At 40.8% G+C, this 24689-nt stretch overlaps 1 protein-coding gene across 4 annotated transcripts in view; it reads left to right on the top strand.

Annotated features, from left to right (window-relative positions):
- The window catches only part of XRN1 (5'-3' exoribonuclease 1), a 59527-nt gene that overhangs the window by 14981 nt on the left and 19857 nt on the right, over positions 1 to 24689 (top strand). For all 4 annotated transcript variants that reach the window (XM_090051891.1, XM_090051892.1, XM_090051890.1 and 1 more), the window contains exons 10-25: positions 909 to 1043; positions 2067 to 2136; positions 4405 to 4516; positions 5499 to 5588; positions 6786 to 6942; positions 7282 to 7401; positions 8799 to 8968; positions 11482 to 11602; positions 11686 to 11784; positions 12504 to 12607; positions 14531 to 14662; positions 15741 to 15903; positions 16447 to 16560; positions 18033 to 18131; positions 19733 to 19848; positions 20927 to 21073. In XM_090051891.1, the coding sequence (XP_089908017.1) occupies positions 909 to 1043; positions 2067 to 2136; positions 4405 to 4516; positions 5499 to 5588; positions 6786 to 6942; positions 7282 to 7401; positions 8799 to 8968; positions 11482 to 11602; positions 11686 to 11784; positions 12504 to 12607; positions 14531 to 14662; positions 15741 to 15903; positions 16447 to 16560; positions 18033 to 18131; positions 19733 to 19848; positions 20927 to 21073 (1949 nt within the window). The remainder of the gene's footprint in view (positions 1 to 908; positions 1044 to 2066; positions 2137 to 4404; positions 4517 to 5498; positions 5589 to 6785; positions 6943 to 7281; positions 7402 to 8798; positions 8969 to 11481; positions 11603 to 11685; positions 11785 to 12503; positions 12608 to 14530; positions 14663 to 15740; positions 15904 to 16446; positions 16561 to 18032; positions 18132 to 19732; positions 19849 to 20926; positions 21074 to 24689) is intronic.

Genomic DNA, 24689 nt, shown 5'->3' with positions numbered 1-24689 from the left:
TCTTTCCTGTAACAATTTATGCCCAATGATTATCTGTTCCTCAGTTCTTATATAAAATGTCCCTAAAGTCTTCCACAGTAAGCACACCATATAGTGTGTCTAAAATCTACCATAATGTAGCTCTGAGGAAATATGAGATGGAGTAGGTAATGAGATTTGTAATTCCAGTTGTAATTTTGTCTCAAGATCCAGACAATTGCTATCTAATCTTATTGTCCTAACAGATTTTGGGGGAAGAATCGGAAATTTAAGTAATTGACTTTAGATTGTATCCAGTACTTTGTATTGCAGCTAAAACCAAATCATGATTCAGTGTAGAAAGCATTTAAATGTTAGGTTCTCATGGGGACAGTCTGCACCTAATTCTTTCCCAGTGGTTTTTCATGGACAACCTCATTATAGTAACTTGTAGTAATCCATTCCAGAGGTTACAAAAGCCACAATCTGCTGGTGAACCTTAACTGGAAAAAAACAGTGTCAGCTACTACTTCTACCTTCTGATATTGAAACTGGGATGAACTTTAGAAATTATATACACATTTGTGTGTTAGTACCTTACTTGAGAACAATGGTATGCCATAATTTTATATCCATTTGTAGTAGGCTGGATAATTTGATCAGAATATCATCCAATTTTCTTAAAACTTGCTGAAATTTTAAAAAAATAGTAAGTTTCTGGTCTGAATGATCTGTCTGTCTATAAGAAGAGGTGGTGTGTTAAACTGTTGGACTGTCCATAGCTCTCGAATCAACAGATGCATTAGATTACATATGGAGTTATCTGTAACTCTTAAAGATGATAAAACTGGTTTGTATTTTCTATTCCATAATTTTCTTCCTTTATTCAGAAATATGATAGCCACTGCCTTTAAAATAAGTCTTTGAAGTTTACTTTAATCTTTACACAGTTTGATCGTGAACACTTCAGTGAAGTCTTTGTAGACCTAAAATGGTTTGAAAGCAAAGTAGGCAATAAATATCTCAATGAGGCAGCTGGAGTTGCAGCAGAAGAAGCAAGAAACAGTAAGCAAAAGAAACAGAAGGTTGGTGGTTTTAATGTAGAAAAACTGTCCTCAACTCATTGAAGTGTATAGTTATAGCATTTGTATGGTTGTCTTAATGTTTGAACTTAGTTTTTATTTTTGAGTTTTCCTGGAATCAGAAATGACAGAAAAACAAGAGTTGAGGGATTGCTGAGGGAGTCTTCCCATCAAGTACTATGGAACATAAATTATTAGGTTACCACCAGAAGATGCGTCTTTCGGATATTAACAAGGAAGCTGAGTAAACATCTCATGTCATATGTTAATTCTCAGTGATTACCCACTTCAGAGAGTGCATAGGTGAAGAACACTTAAGTTAATCACTACTCTTCTAAGACAGTTTTGGCTATAATATAAAGGTATATCAAAACTACATTATATCAAACACTACAATGCATATAAATGAAAGAACAATAAGGATGACCCAGTTTGATGATTCCTATATGTAGAGACTACACTTGCCATATCAGTAAAACAAACTCAAAAAAACATGTAGGACATGACACAAATGCCCAGACTAGAGGTAGGGCTCATGACACGGAAAACTAGGATGAGTACCATAAATGGGGAAAAAAAATAGAACATAGGGTGATGATGGTTCTATGACCCCTACAAAGAGAGTTGCTTCCGTCTCTCCACTTTTCACTTCAGTTTTTGAACTCTGTTAAAAAATGTTGCTGAACATTAGAAAAATGCCCTTATGAAATACATAAAACATTTAATGGTGGATTACCATTTTTTCAGACATATTTAATTAAATGATTTCTAAAAGTCTTTTTTTCCCCCAATAGTTCTTTTTTTAAGGACTCATGTGTTTATAAGTTTGGAAGGAGAGGAGGGGGTTGTGCCAAGTAGTTGTAGAGAAAGAAATGCAATTCTTAAGATTGTTTTAAGACTTAACAGTTGGGTTTACTTCAGTATGTTTATTTTAGCTGTTTGACATTGCATGTAAAATATTGACTTACATGGCAATATATGTGTTCATATTTCTTTATCTCAAGTACAAATTTGTAATTTTAATAGGCTCAGGAAAACTCCATATGTTTGGCTGCTTTAGAAAAAACTGAGGATGTCATCACAGGTACTTGTAAAAGTAAGTGTAAAGTAGTCTTCTGTGTGCATACAGCAGTATTACACTTAATTTTAACTGTGGCTGAGAGTGAGATTGATACAGTGAGACCAACTCCAGTTACAACTGAAAAGCTTTATTAAGGTATGCAATAGCAAAGATATATTTAATTCAGTGAAGACAGTGCTTACATAGCCTCAGATTCAGGGTGGAAAACAGGTCCGTTGGCCAGACTTCTCTGTTCTGCTGAGGACTTTAGTTGGTTTGCTGAGCCTTGGAGAAGTCCAGAAGTAGAAGCCCGAATTTCCCTCCAGCCTATGCCCAGTATTTTTAGAATGGCTAGTCCCGATATTCTAATGAATGATCTCTGCTTGTTTTTATTTGATTTTTTTTGTTTGTTTTTGTTTCTGTTTAACTGAAACATTCAGAACCAGATTTAACTAGATTTTTGGAGACTTGGAAGGTATTTATTATTTGAGACTTGCATCCTTGGGAAAGCAAGGAGATTCCTTATCTCCTTTCCCTTTCCTTTGTGGAATGCTGTTAACGTTGGTCTGTTACCTCTTGATTTTATTTTATGGTTTGACAAGGATGATTTGTTTTTACAACTTATTTAAGCATTTCAACAAAAATACATCTTTTATAGTAAAAATTCAAAACATTTGATTACAGCAGTTAGTACTTTTAATTATTTTAAGATGAAGCTACAGTACCTAGTATTTGGAATATTTGATTTATGATTCTTCCTTTTATAGTGTTTCTTTCTAGGCTTTGTGTTCTGTTTGATTGTGCCTAATTAAACACATGACTGGCTTGCTTTTTGCTTTGCTGGCCAGGCTGTTGCATCTGCGAAGGTTCATTCTATGTTCACTTAGGCAGAGCCTTCTGGGGGCCTTTGTTCCTTGGCCGGATTTTTCACAGTTTAGGCCTAAGCCTCTTGAAAGTAAACAAGCCTGGCAACAGCACATAGCATTGCCTCACAGCACAACTCTGCTGATCTGTACAAATTTTTGGAAGAACTATGTGAATGGTTAAGCAGGTGAATTAAATACAAGTTAAAAGTATAATTAATGTTTTGGATTGTAATTTATATTTAGTGAGTTTGGACAAATTCATGGGCTCAGTGTTTGTAGGTGTTGCTTTTTAAAATCTATCCAGAGCACCTATGTAGGATACATTTTTACTTCTAATGCAAGATGTATTGGGACTTGTTATGAAACAGTGAATTAGGAATCATAGAAATTTTTACTAAGGCTTTATTTGTGTGCAAATTTAAGGTATACAAAATAGCAGGTCCTTGCACAATATTCTAACAGTGTTTATCCTGTTTTGTTCTGCTCTTGTAAGCAACAGATTGCGCATCCTTTAAATTGTAGCACCATATTCAGACACACAAACTAGTACATTTTGGGACTCATTGGTATATAGTTTAATGTTTCTTCTCTACAGGAAAAGAGGAAGGTTTCTCTTCAGCTGTATAATTCATTAATATAGTTGCAGTACCAATATCAGCACAGCCTAAGTGCAGACATTTGGGGAGGTTAAATCAGGTTAAAAATGGCTGCCCAATTTAAACTTGGCTTGCCCAGTGCTGACCTTATACTTACCGACCCAATCTCAGTGATCAGCAACCAGTTTAAACCTGTAACTGTACAGGAGTTCCATGCACACAAACCTGTCTAAAAATTGCAGAACTTAGTTTAAGATAAACCTGGAACTATGTAGTATCAAACCTATTCAATTTATGTCAAACCAATACATGGAACTTTTGTCAACTTTCCCCAGCCCTAGGGCTGCTCTTTTCTCCCCCCCACCCCTTTGCTGGTCTGGTTTTTGCCCTCCCCCCATCCCCCCCCCCACCAACCAGCCCTCTCAGCCTCCATCCCACAAGCCATTCTGGGTGCAGCTGCTTTTATCAGCATTTACTGCTGTCAGAGCTGAGCAGGCAAGTCCCAGTGTGGGGAGCGATGAGTGTAGGTTTACAGAGAGGGTCCCACCTCACCTGCCAGTGGTGCCTGTCGTGTGTGTCATGTTCCCCCCGCCCCCACACCCTTCACAGGACGTGCCTTTCCTCCCTCTCTCTCCTCCTGCCTGCTGGACCCCCAACCCTCCTCAGTAATCCCCCATCCTTACTTACCTGATATTGGCAGCCAATACCTGATATTGGCAGCCTGATTTGAATCAGGCAGCAAATTTAACCTCCCCCTAACTGTCTGTATTTAGCCTTAATGAGCTGGAATCTTCTTGTTTTGATACAATAATTAATGTTAATCCAACTCTTTCTTGGCTTAGTTTCAGAAGTATTAGAAGATGAACCAGAAGATGATGACCTGTTCGAGACTGAGTTTAGGCAATACAAGAGAACTTACTATATGACTAAAATGGGTGTCGACATAGTTTCAGAGTAAGTGCAAGAAAACAAAGGTAACGCACTTGGCCATGCTCTAGGGAGGGATCCCTTGGTGTTATAACTAGTGGTGGTGCTTCTGATTAACATAAGGAGAAGGAAGTGTGTTGTGATAAGTCCTCCTGTACCAGAAGGAAGATTTATTGATACTCCTTAGAGAAGGACTGGGCAGGGGGTTACAGTGGACCATAAACTGAACATTACCCAAGAGTGTGCTCTTGTTGAAAAAAAAGCCAACAGCATACTAGTTTGTATTAATAAGAGCATCCCTTGAAAATCAAAGGAAGTGATTCTTCAGCTCTGTTGATTATTGATGAGGTCTCATCTGCAATACTGGGCCCCGTACTTCAATAAGGATGTGGACAGATTAGAAGGAGTCTAAGGAAGAAGAACCACAAAAATGATTAGAGGTCTAGGAAGCAAGAGTTATAAGGAAAGACTGAAAGAAGTAGGATTATTTACTCTGGAGAAGAGAAGGCTGAGGCAGGATTTGATAGCAGTTTTCAAATATCTGAAGGGTCATTATAGAGAAAATGGAGGTGTGCTTTTCTCTGTGGCCATAGAGGACAGAACTTAAAGCAGTGGTCTCAAGCTGCAGCAGAGGAACTTTGTTGGAGATTAGGAAGAAATGTCTTGCTATGAGGGTGGTCAATCACTGAAACAGGCTACCTAAAGAATTTATTGAATCCCTGTCCTTAGAAGTTCTCAGGAGTAGGTTGAACAGACACTTGGCTGGGTTGGTTTAGTGAGGGGCAGTCCTGCCTTGAGCAAGGAGCTGGTCTAAATGCCCATATGAAGTCCCTTCCAGCCCTACTTCCCTATGATCCAAATTCTGAGAGTGGCCCAAGTGGACTGTGTGGTGCATGGTTTTTCCAAGAAATTGTACCTTGAATCTCAGTGTGCTGGTGAACAGTAAACACAGGTGAAAAGTACCATGGAAGAAAAAAGCATAATGCCTAATTTTTCTTTCTGTTTTAAGTGACTTTCTGGCTGATCAGGCTGAATGTTACGTTCAGGCAATACAGTGGATTTTGCATTATTACTACCATGGGGTTCAATCATGGAGCTGGTAAGAGAGTGGATGTTGTTATAAGCAATCCTGACTTATATGTTGAGACTGTGTGAACTTTGCTATATATTGTCATTACTTAATATAGTTTTTGTTTGGTTCTGTACTGTATGTCGCAGCACTAAATAGGGGTGTACTGTTAGAGATTTTTTGGGCCAATACCGATAGCAGATTTTTAAGAAGGCATATCAGCCAATACCATTCTGATTTCGGATACGCCACCCAGCAGCTTGAAGAGCAGTGTCCGGCTGGTAAGTCTGTTGTGATGGGAGGGGTGGGGGAAGGGAAGGGGCATGGTGGAGGCTGATGTAGGCCCTTGCGTTGATGGAGGGGGCAGGGCTAGGGCAGGGCGGGGTGGGTCATGGGATGGAGCTGCGGCTCATCTGGGGTGGGGCAGGAAATGGGGGCGGCTCCCACTGCTGCAAGCACATCATGAGGGCATGGGGGGCATGTGCCCCTGGATCTGCATGGGGAGGATTGCTGCTGCAGGCTGGGGCCGTGGCTGTGCCAAGCTCTTCCTGGCTGGGGCTGGGCCAGGGCAGCAGCGGTGCTGGGAATGGGGAGGCGAGCTGCAGCCATAGGCTCCTAATCCCCTCTCCCAGTGCTGCTGCCTATCACAAGCACAAGCCCTGGGAAGAGCGTAGTGTAGCCCCCAGTCCCAGCCCACAGCAGCAGCCTGTCCTGCCCCTCACACAGATCCAGGGGTATATGCCCCCCCATGCCCTCCTGGTATGCATGCAATGGTGGGAACCACTACGCCCCTCCCCGTGTGTCCCAGACAAGCTGTGGCTCTATCTCACGCTTCAACTCAGCTGGGCAGCGTCTGCCTGCCCCACTCCATCCCTGACTGCAGAGGCCTTGATCTGACCCACCTCCCATGTCCCTTTCCTCCTCCCTGCCCTTCCATCACAACAGACTTATAAGCTGGACACAGCTGTCTGAGTAGCCATGCTGTGCTCCTCGCCAGCTACGTGCTACGCTCTAGTTGCATGCATGCACAGGGCATTTATCAGACAAATTATTGACCATATCAGGCAAAAAAAGCCGTTTTCAAATACAGTTAGTTTTCTTTTTATCGGTACCGATACAATATCGGACCAATATATCAGTGCACCTCTAACACTAAAAGTAATGTTCTGTATTGTGTATATTGTGACACTGAAATAAACTCAAATAACTTTGTTTTTTCTTCCTTAGGTATTATCCTTATCATTATGCACCTTACCTATCAGATATTCGCAACATCAGTAAACTCAAAATCCAGTTTGAGTTAGGAAAACCTTTCATGCCGTTTGAACAACTTCTTGCAGTACTTCCAGCAGCTAGTAAAGATCTGCTACCTAAATGCTACCAGGTAGACTTTATACATTTGTGGCATATGAAGCTGATTTTCACTTTACTATGAGTCTATATTTAAACGAAGGAACTTTTTTTCTGTCTGTCCTGTTCCTGCTGTCAGACTGACCCTGAAATTTTATTTCAAGTGATATGACTTTTGGAGAGTAAAAATGTACTAATTATTGTAATACAAATAATAAACAAATAAGTGATATAATTATTTAATTTCCATACAATGTTTAATTTGATCTGACACTGTGGTTCAGATATTATATCATCTTAGGGTGAATCTTAAATTGTCTGTGAAATTACAGCTTTACCGTACTCTTCTGTCACTTTTTTTCTCATTTCCTAGCACTTGATGACTAGTGAAGACTCTCCAATTATAGAATACTATCCACCAGATTTTAAAACGGACTTAAATGGAAAACAGCAAGAATGGGAAGCTGTGGTGTTAATTCCATTTATTGAGGAAGTGAGTACTTTGACAACAGATTATGTGAAAGATTTGGCAAACAAATCATCCAGATAAGTCTTTTGATTCTCAGTTACAGATAAGATTTTAAATAGATATATTTACATTCGTATGTGATTAGAACATTACAAAATATTATATTTGTTGCCTGGAAATTTGAAGTTAAGATTAAAGAATAAAATACAAAAGACAAGAAGCTGTTGTTAGTTTCCAGAAGTACCATTAACTCTAGCCAAGAGGAATTATAAATTAAACTTGCAAAATTGGTTTTCCCTAGTTCAAGTATAACATTTTTCCCAGAAATGTCTTTAATTTTGTCTTATTACAATATATCAGAGAAGCAGTTTGGACAAAAGTTACATATGCATAAAAATCTCTAGATGAGAAAAGTATTTATGGATGAACGACTTTAAAGGGAAACCCTTCAAGTTTTAGTTTGGTTCAAATTGTTTCTGTTAAGTATGAGAAAAAAGGGTCTAAAATTATCACTTTCTCTTTGAATGTATAGCAATAGGCGATATAGACTCAGGCTACATTAAATTAAAATTAAGCATAATATTCAGGGGAAAAAAATGAGGAAGAGGCCATAGAATCTGGGTCATAAAATCTCAGATCCTGCACTGGGAGCTACTCAGGTGGACTCATCAGCCCAATGGCATTTTATTTTACACAGTTCTTAATGTGGCTTTCAGTGGTTGCAACTTCTCATGGGTATGAGGGAGGAGGTATTATGCAAAGGACTCCCAGCCAGGTATAATGCTGTTGCTTTTGCCATCATTTACAAGCTATGAAACTCACAGAACTGGTAATGTTAGTTATCTAGGACAAGAGTTAGAAACCTGTGGCCTACGGAGCCAGTGGATGCAGCCTGTGGAGCTAGGGGCTTTTGTGGGGGTTTTACCTATGCAGTGGTTAAGAGAAGTGGCAGTGGCAGCTAGGTCTTAGCTCCAGCTTGCCTCAGGCCTGAGCTAGTTAATTCCATCTGTCTGCTAAAAAACATTGCCAACAGCTGATCCAGAAGAAATTGAGGTATTTTTTCATTAATGTAATTGGGAGAAAATGAAATACTGTTTATATTATGGTAAATTTGTTCTGAATGCCTGTATCTAGGAAAGACTCCACCTAATCATTTTGTTTTATTTTGGACCGGGGAGGCAGGAAAGAAATCAGGGCAGCGCTTACATACTGGTTACGATAGCCAAGCAGTGTATTTTATCCACCTGCCTTGGAGATAAATGTCTAAAGTAAGAAGGCATAAAAATTCTTACCTTAAATAGTAAAGTGAGATTTTAAGAAGAATGGGCAGGACAATCAAGAATGTTTTTGTTTTGCTTTCACTCTTTCCTATGTACCATTTCACATTTAATTATTTTGAACAAATGAAATCTTTAATTTAGAAACGATTGCTACAAGCCATGGAATCTTGCAACAAATACCTAACGGAAGAGGAGAGGCGAAGAAATACACACAGTGGGTGCCTAATGTACTGGCATGACAGAGATACAGAGTTCAAATACCTGTCACCATGGCCAGAAAAATTCCCTGCTATTGAAAGGTGCTGCACCAGGTAATGCTGTCAGATTTACTCTTTGAATACTTGTTCTTAGAATCTTTGAATAACCTGTTTTCAGTATTTGATTTTTTTTTTCTAGCATTTAAGCTGTAGTATCTTAAGTGCTGGTATATAAACAGTAAAAATACATTTATTTATAGATGTAGGGTTGGAGAGGACCTGAGCAGATCATCAAGTCTGACCCCTTGCCATGGAATGAATACTGGGCTCATATGACCACCACTAAGTTAAGCTCATATGACCCCAGCTAGGTAGTAATCAAGCCTCCTTTTAAAGACCCCTAAGGTAGGAGCCAACACCACTTCCCTTGGTAGCTGGTTGCAGATCCTGGCTGCCCTGACTGTGAAGTAGTGCCTCCTGATGTCTAGCGTGACCCTACTCTCAATCAGCTTGTGGCTGTTATTCCTTGTTACTCCGGAAGGCTCTCAGGGAAAGAGGGTCTCACCCATTCCCCTCTGCTCCCCCTGGTAAGTTTATAGACTGCCACTAGATCCCCTCTCAGCCTTCTCTTGTGAAGGCTGAACAGGTCCCTTACCCTCTCCTCGTAGGGCCTGCCCTGCTGCCCCTGATTATGCAAGTGGCCCTCCTCTGGACCCTCTCGATGCTGTCCACATCCCAGTATTTATTGTCCTGGCCCCAATAAATACTAATTAAAATAACTGTCAAAGCTCTCCAAGCCAGAGCAGCCTCATTTGCCAAAACAAATATTAACCAAATACCAGGACAGTAAGAACATACCACAGAATTTGAACTATCACAATGCTGTGTAGGGTGAAAGACTGCTCAGTGTGATCCAAATACCTGGGCAGACACAGTTCATCAGCAAACATCATCTAAACTAGGGTTTCTCAACCTCTGGCCCACAGGCCAGATCCAGCCCAGAGCACCATGTCATCCTACCCACAGGAATCCCCATGGCTCCAGAATTTGAAAGTGGAGGGGGCGATACCAGCACTCCTGCTATCACATGTTTGCACCGCTGGGGAGCCCTGGGCCTAGCACACTGGATCCAGTCCCAGTACGCAGGACTAGACAGGAGTTGTGGCAGGCCCCAGGGTCCAATTTTTGTTGGGGCCCCAGGGCCCAATCCTAGTGTACAGGGGGAGAGAGGGAGCACCTGGGACCCAATCCTGGCAAGTAGGGAGGGGGCAGCAGCGTTGGTCCCAAAAGCCACTCATCAGGCCCATGAGGCAAAAGGTTGTGCACCACTGATCTAGACCATTAGGGTTTTAAAGATTAACATCAGCATTTTGAATTGTATTCAAAGTGAGCTGGAACTCAGTGTAGAGGGTTGAGCATAAGTTTCACATTATTTATGTGCCAGACTCCAAAAGTATACAACTGTGCTTTTGACAGTAACTTCTAGATTAATTTCAGAGATATAGTTTCATAGTTAGTAGGGCCAGAAGGGACCTGAGCAGATCATCAAGTCTGACCCTCTGCCATGGCAGGAAAGAGTACTGGGGTCAAACGACTCCAGCAAGGTGATTGCCTAGCCTTGTCTTAAAGACCCCCAGGGTAAGAGCCAGCACTACTTCTCTTGGAAGTTGGTTCCAGATCCTAGCCGCCCTGACAGTGAAGTAGCGCCTCCTGATGTCTAACCTGAATTTACCCCTGCCAGCTTGTGACCGTTATTTCTAAAGAAGAAAGTGTTACACTAGGTTAGCTGAGACATAACAAAAGCAGTAGTATTTATTCCAAGGTTCTCACTAGAGAGGTGTAAATAGCCATAGCTGTGCCAACACTGATAGTTTAATTTCACAGTAGTATTGAATCCTATAAAGACTTCAAGGTTGTGAAATATTCTGCACACATGGAAAGTAGCATACTGCAATAAAGGATATATAGGCTCTCTTCACATATTTCTTCTGTCCAACAGAAATCATATTTGTTTTATCTAGAAAGAGTCTCATCCAACTACCTTTCATATAAATCACTATTTTAATCACACACCATAAACATTAATTAGTCCTTTAAGCTCTTTTAGTTTGAGTCAACAAGGAGCTAAGTATCACTAGTAACATTGCTGAAGTCTCCCCTAGTTTTGTTAATGTACTCTTTGAAAAAATTAACTAAAAGAATTGGGCTCGACACGCAAACATTTGCCATGTATGTGCCCAATGCCACTTTGAGACCTTTTAGAGGGACTGTACCTCCACTGAGGAACTAGTACTTTCACTGCAACTAGATCCATGCTTCCAGTGTTGATGTGCGCATAACCCAGAGGCTGTGATCTTTTCACAGTTCCCCAGTTCAATAGTAATTTGTTATTAAGAGTCTCCTTAGAACAAATAATAAACAAGACCTGAAGAAAATTTTTTTAAAAAAAGAAAGAAAATAATAAGAAAACAGAGGGGAAAAGAACTGTTTTTGTTTAGCTACTTCTCTTTTTCAGGAGATGCATTTAAACTGCCCAAGATCAACTTCTGATGAGCCAGAGTTTGGCCATCCCTGATAATATGATGAAGCTGTAGTAAATATCTTGTTTTTATTTACTTGTTTTCTAGGTATAAAACCATAGCCTTGGATGCCTGGCATGTAGATATAACCCACAATGAAATTACTAAAATTAACAAGAGTGCTTTGTATTTCTGTGGGTTTCCTACTTTAAAACACATTAAACATAAGGTAAATGATTACTTTGGAATTTTCCCCCATCTAGTTTACAGATTATTAGGAAACGATTCAAGGATGTTCTTTCTCTTATCTAGTTCTATCTAAAAAAAAATGGTGTACAAGTTTTCCAGCAGAGCAGCCATGGAGAGAACATGATGTTAGACATTGTAATTGATGAGGATTCAAAAGAGCAGGTGAGTATCTGGCTTGTTAAAGACTGTCTTTGTCTTAGGTACTACTCTTTCCCCAGCGGGACCAATGAATTGTTTCATTTACCTTACTCTTACCTAAGAGATCTTGAAGGAAAGATGGGAAGAAATCAAGAGAGGTGGGATTACCTTTGTAGAGTAGCAAAATTTATAGGAAGAGGAGAAATTGAAGGGCAAGTAGCTGAGAAAGCAAAATAAGAACAGAGAAACCTCAAAAAAAAAGAGGAAGAAAGAAAAAATGGGTAAAGTGAGTCTCCATAGGAAATTAACAAAAGTATATTGAGGAACATGGTAGCAAATAATGCAAAGCAAGTATAACTAATAGAAAAAAAGGTAGGGATTTTTGGGAAGGTGCAGGTGCCCCAGACTGTAGCATAATTGGAAATAAATCCAGTCTTCTAGCTCTGCATATTATTCCTTATGTGCTGGGCCATAGCTGAAATCTAGTTACTTCTCACTATTAATTCTTTACTTTTTTTTTTCAAAAGATTAACTATATTTGTTATCTGTCAAAACAAATTGGATGTACCAAAATCTCTTACAGTTCTCACTGTATCACAAAATAAGATGCTGCCATTTTAAAATCAGAATTATTTTTATTGCAGCAAATAGCTTGCAGATATTTTATTGATTTTATGTTCTGTAGATTTATTGTGCACTAATTTTAGTTTGATGGATAAAATAACAGCTTCTTTCTGTTTCAGACGGTAGAAAATGTGGCCAGTTTGGTGCTTGGAAAGTCGGTCTTTGTTAACTGGCCTCACCTTGAAGAAGCCAGAGTTGTCGTTGTGTCAGATGGAGAAACGAAGTAAGGAAAATAGGCTGCTTGCTTTATTTATCTGCTCTATAAAGGCTCTATAGTTCTGTGACAAGGCACTCAGCCTGTTTCCTGCTGTCCTTTGCCTCTCAGAGTTATCTGCTCACAACCTCTTGGCCTTTGCCTCCTATTTCACTCGCCACATCTTGGTCTTGCTAAGTCAGGGGTAGGCAGTTATTTCCAGCAGAGCGCTGTTTACTGAGTTTTGGCAAGCCATCGAGGGCTGCATACCAGGCAGCCAGGGGCAGATAGATATTAGTTTTCTAAATTTTTAGGGATCCTCTGGGCCAAATAGAATGACCTGGTGGGCAGCATCTGGCCCACAGGCCACGTTTTGCCCGCCCCTGTTCTAAGTTGTAAGGCTGGTAGCAGGGATGGAGGAGCCTGTTGATGGGTGTATCATCTTCCCTGTGGCTCTCAGAGAAATGCCTCTAACCTTACTGCAATTTGGCCCTCTAGTCTTTGTCCATTTAGTCAGTCTTGGCCTCCCCAGCCTTGACCCCTTTTTCCTCTCTGGCTGGGCACCCTAACTTGGGTCCACAGTTCTGGCTTCCAGCCCAACACTCTTGCTACCTGCTCTCAACCCCAGAGCCAGGCTTACTGAACCTAGTCTCCTCCTCTGGCCAGGCAGGGGCAGGATCCATTATTGTCTGTGGGCATCTCGTAACTTCCTTCTCCCCTTTATAGTCACTCCTGTACTGCCAGATAAGGTTTATCAGAAACAAAAAGGAAAAGTTAAGTGTCTGCTTAATAACAGAATTCCTTCCCCCTTCAGCACCACGCAACACAAAAAACCCAGAAATAATACCTTTTCTGATTATGTTCTCTCTCTGAGTATTCAGACTTTATCAGTATGCTCCCACTCCCCACCAGTCTCTCTCTGGTTCTCCTTGTCTGGATCAGTGCTCTGGCTTTGGAAGCCAGGAGTTATAGCACCCCTCTCCTTCCTCAGCCAATGCTGCCTTTCGCCCTGCAAAAATACTCTTTCCCTCTGGTTTGTGTGCTGGGACTTAAGTATGGGGAGGGGTGGGGGGAAGATGTCCTTTCTTTCTCTCCAGGCTTGCCTCTGAGATCACGTGTTGACAAACTACTAATCACTTAATTTACAAGCCATACTGTTGCTTGCTGCTCCTTCCTTAAAAGCAGTGGCCTTCAGTTCCCTAGCATGGGTCCCTCTTGTGTGTGCACGCGCTCTCGCTCGCTCGCTTGCTCGCTCTCTCTCTCTCTCTCACCCTCACCCCTCTGACACCTGCCCTTCCAACTCTGTCTCTCACCTGTGTTCAGCAACAGAGTAAGGTCCCCTGTTAGAGTCAAACAGTCATATCTGTTTTGTCCAGGTTCACTTACAGCAGCAGTCCACAACCTTTTTAAGCTGTGGGCTGAAATGACCCAGTTTGAGTCGGAGTTGAGTAGGAGGGTTCTAGAGCCTAACTACTGCTGCTGCTTTTCTTCATGGCAGCACGAAGAAAGTAACCAGCACTGCTGCTGCTTACAACAGCAACTGCTACAGAAGCCCTACATCTGCAGGCCGGATCAAGTAGCTCCATAGGCCAGATTTGGCTTGTTGCCATAGCTTGCCAACCCCTGACTTACAGTAAATTACTTATCTAAAAATGGTCGTGGTGTCTTGGATAATAGTGCAGAGGGAGTGATGTTGAGCAGGACTTTTGGGGTTGGTCATAAGTGTAAAAGAACCAGACCTCCAATGTTTTTCTCAGGATACAGGGGAAGAACTACATTTTTTTAAATGGATCTCTTTTCTCTCTGTCTCTGCCTCTGTCTCTCTCTGCCTCTGTCTCTTTCACCCCTCCCTGTCCCCCCAATTTTTTCTACTACTGGAGGAAAAATAACTACTATCTGAAGTGCATGTGAACCTTGTTTGGCTAAATGCATGCATATCATATGCTCTTCAAGGTTTTATTTGGAAGAAACACATGGAACACAGAAGCTTTACCTGGGAAATGCTGTGCCACCAACTAAAGTGGCATATGTTGGAGACAAAGAACAGAACATCTGGTTAAAAGAAGTTCAAGGGATTACAGAACAGTAAGTAACTAGGAATTTAAAGTTTGTAACTTAAAGTGGTCTCTATTTTACTTCATGGATTCAGTGAGATTAGTTGTGATGCACAAATGATGATGAAGGATGCTAAACTGGTTAATGAGGCTGTTGGAACATGAGAATTAGGGGTAAAGCATGGGAGAGTTGCTTTTCATTTAGCTCTCCCACCACATACTTAACTTAGTAAAATAATAAGTGTTATGCTTAGGTTTGATTTTTATTTATTTATGTATTACTGTATTTATCTTTATCTGGCAACTGTCCTAGCTTATCATTTTCCAACATCTATTTGAAGTAATTTTGAGGAATCTATTCCTCTTCCTTTAGTGGCAGCAATTTTCAGAAGCTCACTGTTTTTGCTCTGTTCCATCTTTACTGCACTCTTGGACCCTCACTGTAGTCCTGCATATCTGCAGAAATGCATGCACTCAGGAGATTTTAGAGACAAGGAAAGGCTGAGCACAGTGAAAGATGAATGGACCTACAGCAGCTGAACTCACCAAAGGGTTTATTGAATGTACAGATGGCTTGCTGTAATTGTTGGAAAGAAGTGTGGGTAAAGCCATAATACCCATTATTCTCATACTACCAATTTTGAAGTGCAGTTGCTCCCTATACAGAATGCTCATTGGATATCCTTGCCTATTGGATGTGGTTCAAATACCCAAGCAACAGCAAGATGCTTAGTCGTATACTAAAATGCAGTGTAGATCAGTGCATTGATACTGTTGGACCTCATAACTTAAAATGTTTTCTTTTAGCAGAGCCCCATATTCTGGGATAAGTATACAATAATTATGGAGTGCACATTATGGAGTCATATTATGCCTAAATAAACACCTTATTTTGTAGCTTCAGGTTGTTAAATCTGTATATTACTCTTGTTTTATAAAGCATGTAACACGTTATCAGTTAAATAGTCACAGTGTTACATTTTTTTTTTTTTAAAAGGTTTTATTTGAGTTCAAAGGAGTTCCAGTCAAGGTCATATTAATTTTTTTTAGTGTGTAATTTAGTTCCTTGTATTTTAATCCAAAGTGAATTATTTCTTTTTTTTCCTCAGCTACCAAAGAAGAAAAGGAATAATTGTAAATGAAACCTCAGTAGTTGTGTATGCTCAACTACTCACTGGTCGTAAATACCAGCTAAATCAAAGTGGTGATGTTTATTTGGAAAAGCAGTGGTCAAAACAAGTTCTTCCTTTTGTTTACCAAACTGTTGTTAAGGTAAATATCACAAAAGTCTAATCTCTTCCTTTGCTTTCCAAAGGGAAGGAAACAACACACATTGTCTTAAAACAACAGCATTAATAATGATAAATTTTAATTTTATTCTAATGTCAATAGAGCATCTTTTCAAATATTTAGAGTGCATACTGTCAAGCTCAAAACATTAATGTACTTAATGTTTCCTCTAAGAAGGAAGTTGTGACCTAGATCTAAGACAATTTTGTCAGAAAAGCTGGGAACTTGTATATTTTACTTTGATTGCTATAATTTTATTAGTAACTTTTAAGTAAGATACACTGGTCATTTTCTACTTGGTGTAGCCTATTTGTGTGTGCAGCTTCACTTGCAGTATTTAATGTAGAGTTGATGTAAATGTTGTAGGTACTTACATTACTATAATGGGAATAGTTTGTAATTTACTTGATAGTGGCCATTATATATTTAAGAAGTAATATCTCTTTAAGAGAACTGTAATGAACATACTGGGATTGGTAGCTACTCAGCTTTAATATAGTTTTCTTTTCTTATTGTTTCATATAGGATATCAAAGCTTTTGACTCCCACTCTTCCAACATTAAAACCTTGGATGACCTGTTTCCTCCTGGAAGTACAGTCTTTATGCTAGGATCACCTTATTATGGCTGCACAGGAGAAGTTAGTTCCAAATTCTTTGTTCTTGAAATATTTCTTTAGTTTCTGACCTATTAATATCAACAGTGACTCTCCAGTGCTACATGGCAGGATTTGGCTCTGAAGTTGATTTAATTAGTCACGGTTGGATTATACGTACTTCAGGGATTTTTGTGGTTTAGTTGGAGTAGTGATGCTCCTCTTCCTCATCTCACCCTGATGCTGGGCGGCAGGGCCATCCCTAGGGGCCACGTGCTTTGCAGAGCTGGGCGGAGCAGCAGCAGTGCGGAGCTGGGCGGAGCGGCAGCTCCACATCCAGCAGCTTGCTACCCCCACAGGAGCTGATTTGCCCTTGGCCCCGCACCCTACTTGGGTCACCTCTGCTGGGCAGCCAGGTGGGGTGTGAATTAAAGCAGTCTATATCAATGATTCTTGACCAGAGTGGCATAAGTTCCTTTGAGGGGTGCCATGACACAGCCTCTGTGAGAGGAGGCAGGCACTAGCTTCTCCAAACACCAGGAACCATGCATCTGCCTCAGTCCTGGCAGCATTCATCATAATCAGCTCCAGGAACATGGGATGAGCAGGGGAATGAGCTGTACTAAAAATCACAATCCCTGCACCAGCCACCTCCAAGCAGCATATGTTGCCATGGACGAGTACCTGCACAGCTGTGCTTTTTCAACTTGTCTCCTTCCCCTTCCCTGATGTTCCCAGAGCTTGTAGGAGGGGCCTCGGGGAATGCCATGCTATTCAAGTCCCTGAAGGAGCAGCCACAGCAGCAGGGGCCATGTTCACTCCCTCAGATACAGACTAGGGGCAGGAAATTGGGAAGACCATAGACAAAGCAGGGCATAGATGGGTCTCACCTGTGCCACCCTCACCTGGCACCAGCCTGTGTACCAGCGGCCACTGTTTTTCCCTTCTGCATCCTGCAGAGATAACCACCTCCCTCAGGGGTCTAATGACCACCCCCCAAGCTCCCTGATCTGCCCTGGCTAGCAACCCTTTCCACTCCAAACACTGTGAATCATCCCCTTCCATACTATCCTGACAACCTTTTAAGGGTGCTGTAGGGCATGGGGAGATGAGCACTGTAAGAAATAAAATAGTCTTGAAATGGCATGTCACTAGATTCTGAAAAGTTATTGAGGGGAACCTTGAATGTTAAAAGGCTGAGAACCATCAGTCTGGTGTGGTCAGCCTTTTGTGTAGGGGGAGGGATGTTTATAGTCGAGGGTTGTTAATTTATTAGAATGGGGCCGGCCCTGTAAAGAAGCTGTACCAGGATCTGAGGAGAGCAGATATGAGATCTAAGGTTCTACCTCCTCCACTTGAATCTCTGCTCTGTAGAAAGAACCTGCACCTTGGGACATGGTTCCAAAATTTGGTTTTGGTTTTTATGTTTGGGGTTTTTTTTTACATTAATCTTACCTAGTTAAGCAGAGTCATGTTTGGGCTGTTCTTTCCCCCAAACATATTTTATTTTTCTCAAGGTTCAGGATTCATGTGATGTGATCACAGAAGGTAGAATTCGTGTTGTTTTCAGCATTCCTTGTGAACCACAGCTTGATGCTTTAATACAGAATCAGCATGTGAGTACTTCTGTTTTTCATTAAATACCATTACATAATGGACTATTTTTTCAATGGAAAATGTCCTGTACTGTTATTTCCTGATTACATGCCTTCTGTGCAGCTATCTGTGTATGGGAAAATACTAATAATGTTTTGTTCCTGGGGGTTCTCTTAATATTAATACTGTAATGAAAGGCTGAATACAAGATTTGTTTAGAAACAGTGAAATACATTCTGAGTATACAAATCCATATCGACTTTCCACAGTTTTCTTCCTCTGTGGGTTGGCCGGGTGCTGGTAAAATCTGGTTTTTGCTTGTGCTACAGTTAAGTGTCTTGTTATCAATTTGCCACTTCCTAGCAGTGAGGAATTAGTCTCACTGTGAGCTTGTAACTACTTTACTCAAATTGTTTCATTAGACACTTTCACTTCTGGTTGTTATTAGCATTTTACATTGTACTCTTTGAAGCTATGATTGGTTTGGAAACTAGTTAACTCAAACCAAGTCATTACAGTAGCCGAGGCCAGCTGGGAGGCTCTTGCAAGATGTCAGTCCCTGAATGTAAGAAGATTATGGCAAAATAGCAGGGTTTATTCAATTGATGGCACTTTGCCTTTGGAACTAGCTCCTTTTGGTAATCTGTGAGGGCCTAAGAACTCAAAGCAACAGGAGGAATGTTTTTGTTTGATTTAGCTTGGTGTTCTTCAAGCTCTGCAAAAGCAGAGACTGTATTAGAAAGAACGAGCATTATTTAGTCTGGAGAAGAGAAAATAAGGGGGTGGGATTTGATAAGTCTTCAAATACATGAAGAGGATGGAGATATGGCCACGGAGAATAGCCTAAGGAACAGACCTAGAAGCAATGGCCTCAAACTGAAGAAGAGGAAATTTAGGTTAGCAATTAGGAAAAACTCTCTTCCTATAGAAGTGGTTAAACATGGAACTGGTTATGTAGAGAGACTGTGGAATCTTCATCCCTGGAAATGTTAGACGGGGTTAGACAGACAGTCGACAAGGATGGTTTAAATAGAGATGATCCTGACTGAAGTGGGAAGGGCTGGAATATATGACCTCATGAGGTCCCTTACAGCCCTATGATCTTATGATTATCTTTTATTATTTAGACAAGGTTATTTGAGTGAACCTGATACCTTTTATTAGACCAACTTAAATAGTTGGAAACAAATTTTTAGCAAGCGTTCCAGTTTAAAAACCCTTTGTCAGGCTGAGGAAGTCTCTGCAGTTGGTGTGTGCTCTTCCTGGATGGAATCTTTTATTATTCAATATTTATAATAATAGTACTCAGAAGATCTGGATCAAAGCTCTATTCTGCTATACTCTGCACAAGTAGAAATAAAGAGGCAGTCCCTGCCTCAATGAATGTTGTAATATCTTCTTGCATAGGTTAGGGTGAGAGCCTGCTCCTCTGGATCCCTAAGCCTGAACTTGGAAGGAAATGGTGCTACAAGGTAGCTGGTTTCCTTTCTCTTCTTCCTTGCTCCCAGTACAGAACGGGGAGAAAAATATATAGTTGTTAACAGAAAAAAAAGTTTTCAAAAATAATGAAGACTGACATATTTCATCCATCCTGTTATATAGTTGATTTTTTTTTTTAAAGAAATATTCTGTGAAGTACAATCCTGGATATGTATTAGCCAGTCGTCTCGGAATAAGTGGATATCTTGTCTCCAGGTTTACAGGAAGTATATTTGTTGGAAGAGGATCCAGGAAAAAGTATGTATGCCCATTAGAAACTTTTTGTAAACAACAAATGGAATTATATATGTAAAATTATAATTTACATACTGTACAGAATTTATTTCCCCCCCCACCATGTTTTATAATTCTACTTTATACCTCCTCGTACTGTTGAATTCTAATGCCATCTGTGGGGTAAAATTGTATTGATAGTTTATTTATTATAAGCATTTTTTCAAAAAAATCTGCTATACTAATTATTCATAACTTTGCTTGCTAATGGAAAATTATCAGAGCTTTTTTAAGTATGCTGGGTTTTTTCCTCCTGGCCATCAGGCACAAACAGCAAGCGATGGGGCCCCTCCACCAGTTGGTGGTAGGGGGCACACGGGAAAAACTCCAAGATTAAAGAAGCTGCCACACTGCACACTTCTAGTGGAAATTCCAGAGATCCCTAATTATAACAATTTCATTTTTGCTGAGGCATGGACTAGAAAATTGTAATCTTCAAATATGTATTTTTAATGTATTTAATCTTTAAAAAAAATGTTGTTTTTAATGTCATCTTGTATTAAAAACAATGCAGTCTCCAGCTGGGGTGTTTGTGTAAAAGACTGTTTTTCTGTTTAAGGTGTTTGGAATTGAACTTGGGGTTTTATTAATCCTTCATTTGTAATGTAACCCTCCATTCTTCTTGTACGAGGAAACATCTAAAAGACTATATTCAAAGCATCTTACTGCTGCTTTAATTTGCTAAATGGAGTGCTGTGGGCCGATTCATGGCACCTCAGCTATTTCAGTTCAAGAAATATGCCTAGTAGTTCTGAGACCGCGTAGTTGACATTTAAATTCTGTTTATAACGTGATTTTATTGAACAGCTACATAAGATTGCAGCTGCATAAAACTTGTGATAAGATAAGGAAACAAGACATGACATTTTTCCCTAAAACTGAAAGCACCCATTTCCTAATACTACTTACTGAGTTAGTTAACTGAGAGGTAAATGACAGGTAAACAAAGATATTAGTTACCAAAACAACTTTTCTTTGCCATGTTATGTCCAAATTTTTTTTCTCTCTGAACACGCTAATCTGTTTTGCAACCATTTTGCAGTCCTCATGGAGACCACAAGGCAAACGTAGGGTTGAACCTGAAGTTCAATAAGAAGAATGAAGAGGTGCCTGGGTATACTAAGAAGGTTGGAAATGAATGGATGTATTCTTCTTCAGTAGAGCAACTTCTTGCAGAGTATTTAGAAAGGTAAATGTTGACTAGGGCCATGAATATCACAGAAATTGTCAATGTGTTTAATATTTTATGCAGAAGTTTGTTATTGATGAATACTCCAGGAGGAGAATCCCCAAACCCCTGTACAATGGAAATGAGTGCATCAAATTGGCGTGTTTTAAAGGTTTGACATTTTCAGACCTTTAAAACTGTCCCATAATACACCATGAAACAATAAAGAAAAAACTTGGTGACATTATTAGCAATGTAGGTGGCTGATTCATAAAATTTGATTTGAAAAAGTAGAACTAAACCATTCCTTTTTTTGTTTTCAAACAGACAAGAAATTTTTAGTTAAACTTTAACACATTATATATAGAAGGGGGGCTGTGCGTGTGTGTGTAAAAAAATATATAGAACATAAAAGTATATACATATGCCTTTATATACATATGCATACAAATAAATATATTGTCCTTATGCTTTTTGTCATATTGAAGCTATATTTGTCATTGATTTTTTTTTTTTTTTTGTACATTCAACTGCAAAAGGTAGTCTGGAAGGAAGGTTTGCATTAGGACATTTATTACGTGAGGAGAAATTAAGCTATAATTTAGGAGCTGTGTTTCAAAAACATAGTTAAAGTACTAGTAAGATGCCTTGGTGGAGGCATTGAAATTATTTTGATTTTGATTTATAGAAGATTTACATGCACACGTACACAAACAGGTCTCCTGTGCATTGCAGTTTTAACCCACCTTGACATAAAACTATTATATAACTTTTAGGAAATTCACTTTCTTTTCTTTTTTTATGCTGTTTTATTTTGAAATTGGATTGAAATCAATTTAAATCCTATTGTAATTTTTCCTAATGGAGGAAGAATTCAAATTTCAAACTGAAATGAAATCTAATATCTGGAAGTGATTTTGTGAGGGAGGTTAGTGAATTACATTCTAGTACAAGGCTGTCCAACTTCTAAACGGCCAGAGGGCTGCACCCCCACATTAGCTGCTGCACAATGCCTCAGGTTTCCCTTATTTCATAGATTTAATAGATTTCATAGGCATTAGGGCTGGAAGGGACCTCGGAAGATCATCGAGTCCAGCCCACCACTCGAAGGGCAGGAAGTTGGCTGGGGTCATAAGATCCCAGCAAGATAAGCATCCAATTTACTCTTGAAGGTGTTCAATGTAGGTGCTTGAACCACCTCCGATGGCAGGCTGTTCCAGACCTTGGGGGCTCAGACAGTAAAGAAATTCTTATGTCCAGCCTGAAATGGTCTTGCGGTAGTGTATAACCGTTCGACCTCATCATCCCTTGGGGCACTCTGGTGAACAAACGTTCCCCGAGACACTGGTGGTCACCCCTGATAAACTTATAGGTGGCCATCAGATCACCCCTGAGCCTACGCTTTTCCAGGCTGTCAGCCTGTCGTCACAAGGTCTGTTTTCCTGACCTCTGATCATGCGCGTGGCTCTTCTCTGGACTTTCTCAAGCTTCATCCTTTTTGAATTGTGGATCCCCAAACTGGACACAGTACTCCAGCTGCAGCCTCACCAAAGCCAAGTACAAGGGGAGAATGATGTGCCAAGATTTGCTTGAGAACCATCTATGGATGCAAGCCAGCATTTTGCTCACTTTACTAGCCGCAGCATCGCATTGCAGGCTTATGTTCATCTTGTGGTCAATGATGACCCCCAAGTCCCTTTCTTCTGTAGTGCTAGCCAGCGTAGCACTGCCGAGCCTATAAGGGTGCTGGTGCAGGTTTTTCCTCCCGAGGTGGAGAACCTTGCATTTTTTGGTGTTAAACACCATCAGGTTCTCATCCACCCATTTGCTGAGCCTGTCCAGGTCAGCCTGGATCGCCTGCCTGTCTTCAGGTGTGGATGCTTTGCCCCAGAGTTTGGTGTCATCGGCGAACTTGGCCAGTCCGCTTCTGACTCCCATGTCCACATCAATAATGAAGATATTGAACAATATGGGTCCAATGACAGAGCCTTGGGGGACCCCACTGGTCACAGAGCACCATGGTGATTGACTTCTGTCAGTTACTACCCTCTGGGTCTGACCAAGGAGCCAATTTCCCAGCCAGCAGATCATGGTGGACCCAAGGCCACAACTGGCCAGTTTTGCCAAGAGGTGATCATGGGATACCAGATCAAAGGCTTGTTTGAAGTCAAGATATACAATAGCAATCTCTTCTCCCTTGTCCAGGTGATAGGTCACCTGGTCATAGAAGGAAATGAGATTGGTCAAGAAAGACCTACCTGCAACAAACCCGTGCTGGCTCTCCCTCAAGATGTTGGCATCGGCCAGTCCATTAAGGATGGCCTCTTTTTGATAATCTTTTCTAAGACCTTCCCTGGGATAGCAGTCAGGCTGATGGGCCTATAGTTAGCTGGATCCACTTTCCTCCCTTTCTTGAAGATAGGCACCACATTGGCCTTCTTCCAGTCTTCAGGCACTACACCAGAGCGCCAGGAGTTTTCAAAGATCCATGCCAGAGGCTGGGCTATGATGCTCGCCAGCTCCTTGAGTACCCTGGGGTGTAGATTGTCAGGGCCAGCTGACTTGAAGGTATCCAGCTTCTCAAGGTGTTCCTTCACGAGGTCAGCATTAATGGAGAGCAGGGGATCTCCCTCACCCGGACCTCCCTGTCCCATAGTGGGCATGGGCATCCCATGGGACTGATGAAAGACTGACGCAAAGTACCCATTTAATAGGTTGGCTTTTTCCTGGGCGTCAGTTGCCCCATGGGGTTTAGCAGGGGTCCAGTGTTGCCTTTGCTTTTCCTCCAGCTCCCCACATATCTGAAAAAGGACTTTTTATTGTTCTTGATGCTCGAAGCTAGTTGGAGTTCAGTTGCAGCCTTGGCTTTCCTGGTTTGCTTCCTGCAGGACCAGACCAGTTATAGATTGTACCACCACACCCCCTAGTGTAGGAGCAGGAAGGGAAAGTTCCTGGAATTGGAGAGCCTAGAGACCTGACTGCAGCAGCTGTCAGAGAAATAAGGCGTTGGCAGGTGGGTAAGAGTCTGAGGGCTGCACATTAACCTCTCATGGGCCACATGTTACTGCCAGTTGGAAAGTCCTGCTCTAGTATTTACTCTGGTACATCTTTAGACTACTACTGCTATCACTCAGTATGCAGTGCACATGATAAATCATAATGAAAAGAACACTTAATCACTCTATACCCTCTGGCAGAGACAGTAATGTAGAACTACAACGTGAATGAGAGAGTGTGGGGAAATAGCTTAGAAAACAAACATCTAAAGATGCCCTAGGGATTTAGAGTGGTTTCCCATCTCGGCGGTGTTCCCCTCCAGAACCTTCTTTTCATTCCTATAAGTACGTAACATTTTGTCTTGCAACTCAAGTAATTTATTTTGTGAGGTTAGAGATGGAACATACAAGATTTTTCAGTTTACTTCCCTTACTAAATATTCCCATGTTGTAACAATCTATTCTTCTAGCCAAAATGAACTATACAGACCCTTCTAGAGCCATCCACTGTTGCGTCTTGGGTTTGTAAGATGCACATGAGAAATTCCCTTTTCTTCCATTCTCTTAGTGAGGAATGGTTTTAGGGCAGAGCTCTGATTTTGTGTCTGTCAGCAGATTACACCAGCAATATAGCAAATAAG

Source organism: Crocodylus siamensis, chromosome 6 (genome assembly GCF_052110815.1).
Source record: "Crocodylus siamensis isolate JL-2025a chromosome 6, ASM5211081v1, whole genome shotgun sequence".
Classification (NCBI taxonomy): Eukaryota; Metazoa; Chordata; order Crocodylia; family Crocodylidae; genus Crocodylus; species Crocodylus siamensis.
The sequence above is the reverse complement of the archived record's forward strand: the minus strand, read 5'-3'. Positions and strand labels throughout refer to the sequence as shown.